General features: G+C 37.1%; 1 protein-coding gene across 3 annotated transcripts; it reads right to left on the bottom strand.

Moving 5' to 3' along the window:
• Positions 1-295: 295 nt before the first annotated feature.
• On the bottom strand, positions 296-14049 carry LOC100248348 (DNA polymerase lambda). 3 transcript variants are annotated; one of them, XM_002266410.5, is made up of 14 exons: positions 13828-14048; positions 13430-13567; positions 12571-12918; positions 12261-12354; positions 12035-12165; positions 11269-11331; positions 10511-10690; positions 10358-10411; positions 9453-9541; positions 3553-3643; positions 1395-1475; positions 1136-1203; positions 764-848; positions 296-676 (listed from the first exon to the last, which is right to left on the bottom strand). In XM_002266410.5, the coding sequence occupies exons 1-14, from the start codon at positions 13936-13938 to the stop codon at positions 578-580; spliced, it is 1632 nt and encodes a 543-aa protein (XP_002266446.2). In that variant the 5' UTR covers positions 13939-14048; the 3' UTR covers positions 296-577. The 3 variants fall into 3 exon arrangements, 2 of the variants coding, with proteins under 2 accessions (XP_002266446.2, XP_010653112.1); XM_010654810.3 differs by lacking the exon at positions 11269-11331; XR_786319.3 differs by lacking the exon at positions 296-676 and having other exon boundaries at positions 802-848; positions 1395-1462; positions 13828-14049.
• Between the last annotated feature and the right edge of the window lie 108 nt (positions 14050-14157).

Genomic DNA, 14157 nt, shown 5'->3' with positions numbered 1-14157 from the left:
GCATATACCAACACTGAAGTGAAATCACAATAATGGTCTGAGTTGACACGGGCAAGGTACCCTCTCATTAAACACTTACTTGCCCAAATACATCTTAGCATGGGATCCACCTTTGCGCCCAAATGCATCAAGACGTGCCTGCACAAGGATGCCTATAGGGGCCATGCAAGCACATTGAAGAGGGCTCCTTTAGACCAACTTAGTATGCTGTGAGAGCAGATGAGAGGATGGTTAGGTTTTTTCAGCAAGACTAAGTTTATGCAACAATTTGGGTTTCCAAACCAAAAGCAAGAAATGCTGCAACAAAAGCCGTATTAAGTTTTGTTTGAAATTATTGGGGAGAACACACACAAATCCAGAACTTATTTACAAAATTCATGATATTCATAACTTCTCAAAAACTACGCTGCCACCAAGAAATGTGTAAGGCTACCCCTGCCAGGGACTTTTTCTCTATTCATTTCGAGCTGCCAAGTCTCTCCTCTAAGGTTAGCTCTCTCGTGTGTCATGACAAAAAGTCTTCAGCTCCTGAACGAAGCAAGTTTATGTACGGTATGTACACTTTGGGTATTCACTTTCACAGATTTCTTTCATGTGGTTCAAGCCAAGGGAATCCCAGGAACTCAAACACTTCTTGTTCCGTCCTAAAACTTAAACTTGTAGTAGCTCTTGATCCCTGCAATAAAATTGATGTGTGCTGACCACAAATAAACCATGGAAGGAGAGGATTTAGGTAAAGAGAGAGCCCAAATCAACTTATTACCCGTTTACCACCTGAACCCTGAGTAGCCAGAAACAGCCCTGTATCGTCAAGCCGGTATCCTTTGGATTCTGCGAGTATTCTTAACCTGCATCCAGACATCAAGGTCAAAGTCTAGATCACAAGCTTAATGTTGTGAGAGATTAAAACTTCTCAAGAAATTAAAACCCAAAAAAAAGAGGGGGAGGGGCGGGGGGAAAGAAACTGCACAAACCATCTTAGTAAGCTGGGAAAAAGAAAAAAATTCAATATCCATACAACAGTACAAAAAGTGACATAATATACCAAGAGAGCCATCTTCGAAATGATATGTAAACCTTCTCCACTTCTAACAAAAAAGACAGATTAGCAGGTTTCAGTAATCATTGAGCATACCTCCTATTTAATACATCATTCCCAGTCCAAGCTATTAGTCCAAATGCATAGATGTTTCTCGGGTATACCTATAACACACAACATGAATATTTCAGTATATTAAGAAAAGAATCTTATGCATTTATGCAATTCTTGATGTAATTATCAAAACCTGTAGAGAATCATTGGTGGAACTAAAGATGGCAAATATGTAAAAATAAAAAGTTAATCAGGTATATAGTACCCCATTCAAAGTACAATAGAGAAATCAACAAGCTACCTTCAAATCTATGCGATGTCGCAGTTCTCGAGCAGGATATGTGCAAAGACCAAAATAAGTGTCAACACCTGAATCAGTACCCTGTGGCGTTATCGAATATTGATAGTTAATGGTGAAAAGCATGTGATGGCCAATATAGGCCACAGAAGCCAAGGAAATGCATCAAGCAATTACACAGAAGTTGAGCCATCAGATGAAATAGGAAAATAAATAAAAATTGATGCAAATAGTAATGAAGTCCAGCAGAAAACTATTTCCTCTGCCAGTTACCAAAAAAAAAAAAGAAAAAAGAGGAAAAGGTGTGGAAATTTTAACATTGAACTCCTTTTCCTAAAAAGACAAACATATCACCTCAATCCTGTATTAGAAGTTATTCAAGTTAAATTGGGTTTTCCCATCATCTTAGCAGCAATAGAACAGTTTCTCATCAAGGACTCGTTTGACAATGTTTACAAGAATAGTTATCAAAAAACAATTTTTGAAAACACTTCTTAAAAACAATTCTCAATTGTTTTCGGAAATAAAATTTTGTTTGGGAACTAAAAAATAGTTCTTTTAACTTATTCTCCGTGAAGGTACTGTGTGCTTACGTACCATGCAAAGGTTTCCATATTCTTCAAATTTTCCATAGTTTTTCAGAATATTCTAAAAACACCTGAAACACATCAAATTTGTTCTAAAAAACAACCTAAACAAATTTTCAAAATTCCTTTTTCAGTTAAAAATTTGTCAAACATGTTTTTTAATTTAAAAAACAGAAAACCGTTTTCAAGAACAATTCCCAAATAGACCCCTAGACTTCTAATTCCTCTATATCTGTTTCTCAAGTTTTCTTGGGAACTAAATAATGCAAGAGACATAGAACTTTGTAATCTGGGAGAAAACAAGACAATGCATAAATACTTCAAACACATCCTACAAGTTTGGAACTTGTAGTTCCTTAAGTGCTGATTAACCTCATTATGGATCAAAAGGATGACTGGCTGATCAAAAATATTAAAAGGAAAAGATCACCTCAGGACAAAAAAAAATTTGCCTGATGCTTATGCTTAGTACCTCACCTGGCCACTAAAAGAATTCTCAATCGATTAGGCACATCACTGGAAAGAGTCCAAATCAAATAGAATTTAAGGGACCAATCTCAATCCAGAATGCTCAACAGTCTGTTCTAACTGTTTCTAGTGTTTATTGACCTTAAAAAATTGCATATAATTTTGTGGTTTGCAGGAAATAACTTGAAAAAAAAAAATTGCATACTGAGTTTCCTTATCAATTAAAACATTATGAGCAAAGAGGCCAAAAGAGCCAAGTATGCACAAAGTATAAAAGAGATGGAAGTAAGAAGACTTAAAAAGACTGAAGAAACAACAAAAGGGAAGGGAAGAAAAGCACTGGAGCAAACCCACATCTAACTTTGGATCTCTACAAATATAATGACTTTTTATAGAGAGAGCTCATAAGCAAATACTGGTTTATAATACTCATTATACCAATTTCTAATCAGTGGCCACATCCCTCAGAACCACACAAATGGAGGCTTCAAGTGTTTAAATATTAACATAATAATATTTGCTGATAATCACATTAAATGCTTCAGATGATTATACAACGTTCTTTCCTTTCCCTGCAGCAATTCAATGAGAATGAACCAAATTTGCTTTTCATCAAAATGACAGCTCTTTTCAATATACTACAGGAGGAAGCAAATGTAACACTAATAATTTTCAGGTACATAACTTTTTTTTTTTTTGATGGGTAAAGAGAAATAGTATAAATAGAAAAGGGGAGACGCTAAAAACAGTGCCCTCAAGTATACAGGATGTATACAGAAAAAGCCTAAAGGCTCATCCTAGAGGGAAAGGGAAAAAAACAAAAAACATCACCTACCATTACTTTGAGCCTAACTAATCAATGAAACTAACAAGAGAATTAGGGCTCATATCTACATACACCCTAGACCAATACCACAAATTACATACAAAAGAATTTTTCAATCTTTGGATCGATAACTCCTCAAACTAGTATTCTAACTTTGGATCTCCACAAATATAATGACTTTTTATAGAGAGAGCATAAGCAAATACTGGTTTAATTAATAATAGCATGGATTGAACAACAAAGTACATGAGAAGCAATAACATAAGAAAAACCATCTTACCTCTTCACTGTGAGTACTGAATATCAAATCTTCTCGTAAAAACTTCATATCCTTCAAGTGCTTTACATATCTTGGTAAAAATCCTCTGTGACTGGAAGTATAGAGCAAATTCAATCAGCCTTACCCAGTACTAGAATCATACAAGATGACAAGTAGAATTCAACAAGAAGATTTTCTAACTTCAGAAATGAGAAATGAAATAACAAGCAATCCCAAGATGCAAGAAAAATTTTCAACTTCAGAAATGGAATAACAAGCAATCTGAAGATGTTTATGTGTGTATGTTTGTGTGCGTGTGAGAGAGAGACAAACAGTTTATACTCATCAGAGAGAATCACAATGAACTACAACCATGCAGTCACAAACAGTCCAGCAACCAGTAATGAACATGGGTATGCTTTTTGCAGGGTGTCAAGGAATGACATCTGCCTTTGGCCATGAGCTGCATTACTAAAGGAAATTTCTCTGATAAGTCTTTGTGGCTTCTATGAATATTATATTCTCTTGGCACCATCACCCAATGGAAGTATGGTTCACCATCCTAAGTAAAGGAGAGACAGACCCATAAAAAGGTCTCTCAATCTCTTAATAATTAACTACAATTTTTCTAAAATTTTGGCTATTAAAAATGAAGATAATGTGAGAATTTTCTTCTATATTATTTACTCTGCAGAAAATACATTTATAGGGAAATAGGAGATTACCAACAGCCTGGTAATTCCTTAAAAAGCTCTGTCAGATCCCACAAGAGAGGAAACTATCTCCTATCTATAGAAAATAATCTACAACTATTTACAGCTAGCAAATCTCTAATTACAGCCTGTAATATCTTCTAATTTCATCCTACAATCATCCATAAATCCGGAATTCCACACTCCCCCTCAAGCTGGGCAATGAATATTAATCATTCCCAGCTTGGAGAGAAGTATGTCAAATTGGGTTCTAGGAACAGCCTTTGTCATTATATCTGCAATCTGTTGCCGTGTAGGGATGTAGTCCACTTCTATGATCTTTTGCTCTATCTTCTCTTTGATGAAGTGACGATCAATCTCAACATGTTTGGTTCGATTGTGATGGACTGGATTTTTTGCGATGCTGATTGCTGCTTGATTGTCACACATCAACTTCATAGGTCCGTGAGGAGCGAGCTGGAGTTCTTCAAGTAGCCTTTTTAACCATATCCCTTCACAAATTCCATGGGCCATGGCACGAACTTCCGCTTCTGCACTGCTGCGTGCCACAACCGATTGCTTCTTACTCCTCCAAGTAACTAGATTGCCCCAGACATAGGTACAATAACCTGAAGTAGACCTTCTCTCTGTTAAGGAACCAGCCCAGTCTGCATCTGAGAAGATCTCCACGTCACGGCTTGCCACTCTTTTGAAGAATAATCCTTTACCTGGAGTCATCTTTAAGTAGCGTAGTATCCTATATACGGCTTCTTGATGTTCTTCAGTGGGATTGTTCATAAATTGACTAACCATACTCACTGCAAAGCTGATGTTAGGTCTTGTGTGTGATAAGTAGATTAACCTTCCAACTAGTCTTTGATATCTTCCCTTGTCAACAACAACCATATCTTCTTTTGAGCCTATCTTGTTGAATGGATCCATAGGAGTATTAGAGGGTTTGCATCCAAGCATTCCTGTTTCCTTTAACAAGTCAAGAGTATACTTTCGTTGTGATACAAAGATACCCTTGCTTGACCTTGCTACCTCCATGCCAAGAAAATACCTGAATGTTCCTAGATCTTTAATCTCAAATTCTTTACTTAGAACTGTTTTAAGTCGGGAAATTTCCTCTTCATCATTCCCGGTAACAATTATATCATCAACATAGACTATAAGAACTGTAATCTTACCACCAGGCGATCTCTTAATGAAAAGAGTGTGATCAGATTGCCCTTGTGAAAATTCCTCTCCTTTAATCACCTTAGTAAACCTCTCAAACCAAGCTCTTGGGGATTGCTTAAGCCCATAGAGTGATTTCTGAAGTTTGCAGACTAGGTCATTGCTACTGGAGAGTTTTAGGCCTGAAGGAATCTCCATGTAGACTTCTTCTTCAAGATCGCCTTTGAGAAATGCGTTTTTGACGTCTAGTTGATGCAAATTCCAATCAAGGTTGGCTGCCAAGGATAGCAAGACTCGGATTGTATTTAACTTTGCAACTGGTGCAAAAGTTTCTTGAAAATCAATCCCATAGGTTTGTGTAAATCATTTGGCCACCAACCTTGCCTTGTACCGGTCTATCCTTCCATCTGCCTTGTATTTGACATTGAAGACCCACTTACAACCCACGGGGTGTTTTCCTTGTGGTAATTTCATAATCTTCCAAGTGTCATTCTTCTGCAGTGCTTGTATTTCTTCATTCACTGCCTTTCTCCACTCAGGATGCTATAAGGCCTCTTGTATGCAGTTTGGGAGAGCAATACTCTCCAGATTTGTGATGAGAGCTCGAAGATTAGGAGATAGCTTCTCATAGGACACAAATTTTGAGATGGGATGCTGAGTACAAGATCTTACTCCCTTTCTATGGGCCACGGGCCTATTGAGATCATCCATAGAGTCAATGTCATCAGTAATAACAGGAGAATCAATATTACCTTGAATGACTCCGGTGGGATTTGATTTCGGGTCATCAGTTTGACAAGGCACAGGAGGAAGCTCAGGATGTAGGTCCACCGGTTTAGGGTTCTTCTGACGCCTTGAGTAAACTTGAAGTTCTTTGCCAATGGACTCCTTGTCTCCTTGAATCTGATGTGACTCTGATGGTGGTCCATCCGGTGCCATAGATGGTTCACTGGAAAAATTAGGTTCTGGCACCCCAAAGTCAGGCACGGGCACATCCCAAAACTGATATTCTGCTTGCTGATTGACTAGATTCTCCCCCTGAATATGAGTTTTGGTGTAAAAAGGTACATTCTCAAGAAAGGTCAGATCCATAGTGTTATAGGTTTTCCGAGTGGAAGGACAATAGCACTTATACCCCTTTTGATAAGAGGAATAACCGATAAAGATACACTTGACAGACTTGGGATCATGTTTACTTCGCTGATGAGGAGGGAGATGAACATATGCAGAACATCCAAAGACCTTGAGAGGTATATCAGTTATAATCCGATTTAGAGGAAAGTTTTTGAAAAGGGTTTGGCATGGAGTATCAAATTTCAAGACTCTAGAAGACATCCTATTTATTAGGTACGTAGCATTTAAAACAGCCTCTCCCCAGAATTGTTTTGGGACATGAGTGGTAAACCTAATAGATCGGGCTACCTCTAGAAGGTGTCAATTTTTTCTCTCGGCTATCCCATTCTGTTGTGGGGTATCAATGCAGGAACTTTGGTGAATAATCCCATTTTCTAGAAGATAATTTCCGAGTATAACATTGAAGTACTCCCTGGCATTGTCTGTTCTAAACACTTGGATCTTAGCTTGAAATTGTGTTTGAATCATGGAATGAAAGAATTTGAAGATAGAACCTACCTCTGATTTTTCCTTCATGAGAAATACCCACGTAACTCGAGTATGGTCATCAACAAAGCTAACAAACCATCTAGCCCCAGAGATATTGTGAACACGAGAGGGTCCCCAAATGTCTCTATGAATAATGGAAAAAGGTTTTGATGGTTTGTAATTTTGGGATGGATAAGAGTTACGACAATGCTTAGAAAATTGGCAAATCTCACATTGGAAAAGTTTGGGATTTTTGGTTTTAAATAGTGCTGGAAACATCTTTGATAAGTACATAAAATTTGGGTGTCCTAGGCGATAATGCAGTAACATGATGGTACTTTCTTTATTTGAATCTAAAGATAGGTTTAACCTAGGATCAGAGAAAGATACATGATGTGCTTGAGAGTCTTGTTTTCCAGCTGCCCTAAACCACTAGAGTCCTTTGCTTTCCTTAGCATTGCCAATCATCATCCCCGAAGCCAAATCCTGAAACAAACAATGAGAGGAAGAGAATTTAGCCACACAATTTAGGTCTCGGGTAAGCTTGCTGATTGATAGTAAATTGCATGAGAGCTTGGGAACCAAAAGAACTTGATTAAGAGTTAGGGTCTCGGAAATAATCACTCTTCCAATACCAGTCACGGTGGAAAGAGAGCCATCAGCAATTCTTACTTTGTAATTCTCATGGCAGGGCTACAATCATGGAGTACTGATATATCACCTGTCATGTGGTCGGAGGCACCCGAATCGATGATCCAACCTGATGAATCTTCAGTTTTTGTGTGTAAAGCAATTAGGAAGTTACCTCTCTGAGCAGTGGATCCGGTTGAGATAACGGGGTTAGTGGATGATCCTTGGCTAAACATCTTTTGCAACCAATCCACTTGTTCTTTGCTAAAGAGAGCAGAATCATTGGTACTTCTTTCTTTCCCTTCAGGATCTGCCACAAATGCTCGTGCCTCCTTCTCCTTGTTTGACTTCCAGTCAGTGGGCTTCCCGTGTATTTTCCAACATGTTTCTTTGGTGTGACCTGGTCTGCGGCAATGATCACACCATGGTCTTCCTGTCTTCTGCCTTGCATCATAGCCTCGGGAAACAAGGGCAGTTCCTTCTTGAATGTTTGTGGAGCCTTGGGAGATGAGTGCTGATCCTTCCTGAACGTTGGAGAATGGCCTTGTTCCCATCATCAGCTTCTTCCTGCTTTCTTCTCTTCTAACCTCTGAGAAAGCTTCTCGAATAGTAGGGAGAGGCTTGGTTCCAAGGATTCTCCCTCTTACTTCATCTAGGGATTTGTCTAATCCCAATAGGAACTTAAAGACCCTTTCTTTTTCAATAATCCTTTTGTATTGACTAGCATCTCCTGGGCACTCCCAATCCATGGTCTCAAACACATCCAATTGTTGCCAAAAACGACTAAGAGTGTTATAGTAGTGAGTCACAGTCATCTCACCTTGCCTTAGATCATGTAGGGCTCCCTTGATGTCAAATAGATCAGCAGTATTGTCACTATCAGAGTATGTTTCCTTTGCTGCCATCCAGATTTCATGTGCAGTATCATAAAACAAAAAGTTTTGACCTATTTCTGTGTCCATTACATTGATCAGCCAAGACATAACTAGATTGTTTTCGGTGTTCCAAACCTTGAATCTTTTATCATCCTTCTTAGGCGGTTCAGTAGTGCTGAAAAGGTATTCATCCTTACCTCTGCCTGTGATAAACATCAGAACTGCCTTCGCCCATTGATGGTAATCGTGGCCAGTTAACTTGTGCCGAGTGATGAGGAATGATGAACCTTCTGCACCACCATTGCTCACGAGTTCCTGGCCAAACATGGTTCCCGTAACGCTGCTGTTGGTTTCTGAGGCCATAGGGAAAAGTAATACCTATGAGAGACTAGACTCAAAAACAAAAAACTTAAAGAAGTAACGAGTTGGGATGAAGAAGAAGATTGGTTTGCACCCAGAAAAATTGGTTCTGGATTAAAACCGAGAAAAAAGTGATAGGTCCAGGCGGAATTGCTCTGATACCATGAAGATAATTGTGAGAATTTTCTTCTATATTATTTACTCTGCAGAAAATACATTTATAGGGAAATAGGAGATTACCAACAGCCTGGTAATTCCTTAAAAAACTCTGTCAGATCCCACAAGAGAGGAAACTATCTCCTATCTATAGAAAATAATCTACAACTATTTACAGCTAGCAAATCTCTAATTACAGCCTGTAATATCTTCTAATTTCATCCTACAATCATCCATAAATCCGGAATTCCACAAAAAAGAAAAAAAATCTTTGTCATTGCTTTATATCAATAAAAGAGGGAAAACAAACAAAAGAAAACAACTCAAATAGGGCAGAAGACAATAGTTGGGAACTAAATCTCTTTTTAAAATATGATTAAGCTGTAGAAAATAAAGAAGTGTAAACCAATAATAATAGATATAGTACCTTTTTCCATCAGGATGTGTAATTATAATATCCAAATCTCCACAGGAAGCTTTTCCTCGTCTATAGGATCCTCCACATACAATAGACACCTTTAAAGCAGAAATCAGATCATTAGACACTTTTAAAACAGAAATCAGATCATTAAACACTTTTAAAACAGAAATCAGATCATTAAACACTTTTAAAACAGAAATCAGATCATTAGATGAGGAATCTACATAGTGTTTTTACTGCATGCAAGGTTTATCTCATTATGAATGGCTGTTAGAAAATTATCAGTTGATCTTCATGGACCACACCCACACTGATAAGAGCTGATAGGGCAGCAATTTTAGACCTAAACATGCAACTATAAGTGGATTGAACTTATCAATGCTTCTTGAACCAATCCAACCGCATGTACATAATATATGTAATCTTATTACAAACAAACATTCATCCATGGTTCCTTATTTCAACAATACAAAAGGAAATTGTTCACACTACGTATACATCTGATTTATCCAAATTTGACATTATAACTCAAAATTATGCAATCTTAAAATATTTCAGGTTCATTATGATCTAAATCCAACAGCTTGGACTCAGACAAATACTTACATACCAAATGTAAATAGATCTGCTCTAAAACCAATCCATTTACAAGATTGCCTGGAGTCTATCCTCAAAGCATGCCCTAGGATGACAATGCAAGAGCCACAGGCATCTAAAATTTCAATTTCCAACATTACTTCATTCAAGTAAGGTATTCAGAGAAGAATCACATAAACCTACAAAGAAGAGGGGAGAAAACTAACATAATTTATCCTAAACAATACAGCTTTGGGAAAAGAGAATATCCACAACAATGATCCGGTCTTAAATATATTAATATACTAGTTCAGTGATATAATTATAGTGCTTACCCCAGGCAAAACCTCTTCTCCAGCTTTCTGCAAAAGAAGTTCCATCTCTTGGACCTGTGCAATAAAACAGAGTATTTAAATGTATAGGCAACATTAATTTGATTAAAGTTAAGCATTGCTAGGTTTAATGAAGCAGAACAACAACAATCAGACCTCATGGCGTGGAACCCTCTTCTTGATATCATCAAAATATTTCAACCCTAACTTCTGTGCGTTTGTTAGTGAATCCTCATTCTTCAGATCATCTAGCGTACGGTATCCTTTCTCATATAGTTTCAGTGCAGTGGCCGGACCAATACCCCATACTTCCCCAAATAAATTTATTGTTCGTACCTGCAGACATTCAACAAAAAACTGATTAAACTGACAGTAATAAATTGTGAAGATTTCAGGACATTTAGCTTGGATGTTAGTAGTGGTCTCCGATTTTACATAATTTGATGATTCAAATTTATGAAAATTGGCTTTATCCCAAAGATGATTTTTTTTTTTTTTCCTCTTAATAGATTATATGTTTATCTAATGTATAATAGATATTTCACTTGTGTACAGAAATAAAAGGAAATAGGCATTATAGCTTAAGAATTTTAACCTTTAAAAGTAAAGCAAAGAGAACTTAATACATTGCTATCGTGTTCAATAAAAAGAGCCCAACATCAGGTTTCATAAAAAACTACCATCTTGCACAAAGAGAATCATATGAAATAAAAAAAGGCTGCAACAAAAAGAAAGAACCAGGAAAAAAATGTTAAAAGCATAGGCCCATCAATTATTAGCAAATAAAACTGCAGTCAAATCCAAACAATAAAAATTCCAGCAATTAGATGAAAAAGGAAAAATGCAAATTCCTGATATAGTATTTGGCACTAGAAGATGGTTGAACTCTATATTTACTGAGAATCTTGAAAGACCTTTTCATCTGTCTCAAAGTGCTCTAACTTCGATAACTTTCCGGTAGTCACTATCTCTTGAATCTGCAAGCAAACACCATTAGCATCCATAATCTTTTACAAGTGATTATAAATGGAATGTGTGCGTGTGTGTGTATCCAGTGCATTTTGGAAATCCATATTTTTACTTCATTTGGTGACCTTTATTCGATTACATCTCCTATGGAGAGCTTCACGAGTTATATTGTTGAGTTTCAAGGGCTTGTAATCAATTCTTCAGAATATATATATCCTGTGCATTTGCAAATCCATATTTTTACTTCATTTGTTGACCCTTACTCGATTCCATCTACTATGGAGAGTTTCATGAGTAATACTGTTGAGTTTCTAGGGATTGTAATCAATTCTTCAACCTACTATTTTGGTGAATGATGCATGTTGCATTGCTAATCTATCCAACAACTAAGAAGAGAAATCAAGGTTGTGATGAGACATGACTCAGCATGTACATCTCCTGGTGTGTGTGTGTAGAAAAAAAAATCCCCAAAACAGAAGGCAAAGGATCAACCTACTATATAAAACCTAAATAAGAAAAATGTATGAAAAGAAAGAAGACAGATTAGCTTAATTGCTTGAATAAAAGAAAAGGCTTTTAGGTAGCATACACTCTCATGCATTAATAATATAGCTCAGAGCTGAAGATGGAGGGAGAAACTGAAGATGACAAACCGGTTACTTACTCGAGGCAACACATGTTGGATATTAATTTAAACTTATGTACACTTACATGATCCTGCATTGATTTTCCAATTGTAGGCAGGTCCTTGACCTGGTCTGCACTTTCAATTTTAAAAGGCAACTTTTCGATAACTCCTATAGCCTTGTGATAGCTAAATGATCTCCTGTCATCACCCAGCGCTTTCAAAGAAAATAACCACATCATTTCAGTTTCCCCAGATGCTAACTGAATAAGACTACAAACCATGCATATACAGGAATAGATTAAGTCTCACCTCTGTATATGTTAATAAGCTTCCCAAATATCTCAGTGATATTCTTGTTCAAGTCAGGAGGACTATATGGCAAGGATGAGTCCAATGTGCCCACCTGATTAAAAGATATAGTAAAGTATTCAGCTGAAATTAGGCTTTAAGCATGAGTAAGATGTAATAATTTTTAGTGCTATTGAATCATCTATCATCCTCCATCCCCCAGATACTTATGTACCATGGAAATGACCTCCGGGAAACAGAGGGAGAATTGAGGATATAATAAAACACAAAGGGAAGGAAGTAACCCACATTAGTGGTTACTGAATCTTACAGCCTTATTTGGATCACCAAGGGTATTTGAACCAGAATTTTCTGGGCTTGGAGTGCGGAATGATTCATCAGAACCTTGGACAGTATCAGATGTCTCATGTGCAGTGCTATTTCTTTTGTTTTCCCTGCTTTCCTCATTCATATTTTTCTCTGGAGAGGATTTCATCCTTTTGTTTTGTGGTGCTCCATCTTCACGGGAATTGTTTAACTGTGATGGTTGAGGAAAAATTTCTGAAGTGTTTCCTGGTCCATCTTGTACTTCTGAATCAAATTTTAGATTGTATGAGTCCTCAGATATCTTCTCTCCTAATCTCAAACTATCCTCTAGCCACTGGTATTGTAGCACATTCTGCAATCAGTAGTGAATATCAGCCATTAAAAATTAGGAACAATTCCTAGAGAGACCACCAAGCCTGTAGAATATTAACTTAAGAATAGACACCCAATATAAAACTTGAATCTTACATGATTTTCCAATTTGTCAGAATGTTGAATTCAGACATAATGATTGATGATATAATTTAGCCAGGCCCAAGGAGACTCAAGTAAGTACCAAATGTCAAGAGAACTCAAGCTGAGCTATATATCATGGGTTAGCCTAATTGTGTGAAAGCTAATCTCTCCCTAACCCAATATTCTGCAATAATCCATCCTTGAAATCCACTCTTAACGTTTCTAAGTTAGGTGATAATAAAAGATTTGCATCATAAAAAAGAAAAGAAAAGGTCATCCAGAATTATTACTATAGTTTTTGAATTAGAAGCGAGCCTTTGAAATTCAAATTAATTCACATGGAAAGCACAAACATGGGAACAAGAGAACAACTGCATAGAAACAGAATGGAAGAACGGGAGTCTCACTCCTTGGAAGCGCTCCAAATGCTCACGACCAACTTGTCGGAGAAGGGCATCCCTATTCACAGCAAAAACATGAGACACCCTCTTCGAAAGACGGTCTGCAATAGTAGCCCCCATTTGCACCAGTTTCTGCTTCCAAATCTTTAGCAAAATAAAAAAGATAGAAAAAATTATTCTAATTGAATTAATGAGATATACATAAAAGTTAAAACAGTAGACAAAAGCTCCATTGATATTTAATGGCATAAAAAAAATTGAATCACTTGCGTAGAAATGAGAGGCAAGTGGACCAAGAACAAGAGAACAATTCTAGGTAACAATCATCTAGGTCGTTGATTTTCGCTTTGAGAAGATGAAGAAAAGCAAAGGCGGAAGAAGAAACTGAAGGTTGAATGAGAAACCTCTAGTCGACGAGTCTGGACTCCATACTCGACCAAGAAAACGACCATTCCAGCGAACATTCCATTTGGATCGGAAGTGGGTGCTCGACTCTTCTTTGCCTTTGGCGCCATTTTCTGGGTGCTCGTTCTTCTACTCTTCTGCCACGCCACGGGGAAGGCCTATATAAGTTATAACCGACTCGGAATGTCCCGCTAGGCAATTTAGGATCCGATGATGTTTATTCAGATTTTCTTCAAATTTTTATTTTTATATTTTTATTTTTCACTAAAAGATAATTATATTTAAAAATATTTATTTATTTTTTCTGTTCAATACGGATGAACCAATTA

This window comes from Vitis vinifera, chromosome 1 (assembly GCF_030704535.1).
Source record: "Vitis vinifera cultivar Pinot Noir 40024 chromosome 1, ASM3070453v1".
Lineage (NCBI taxonomy): Eukaryota > Viridiplantae > Streptophyta > Magnoliopsida > Vitales > Vitaceae > Vitis > Vitis vinifera.
Note: the sequence above shows the minus strand (reverse complement) of the source record. Positions and strands in the feature narration are given on the sequence as shown.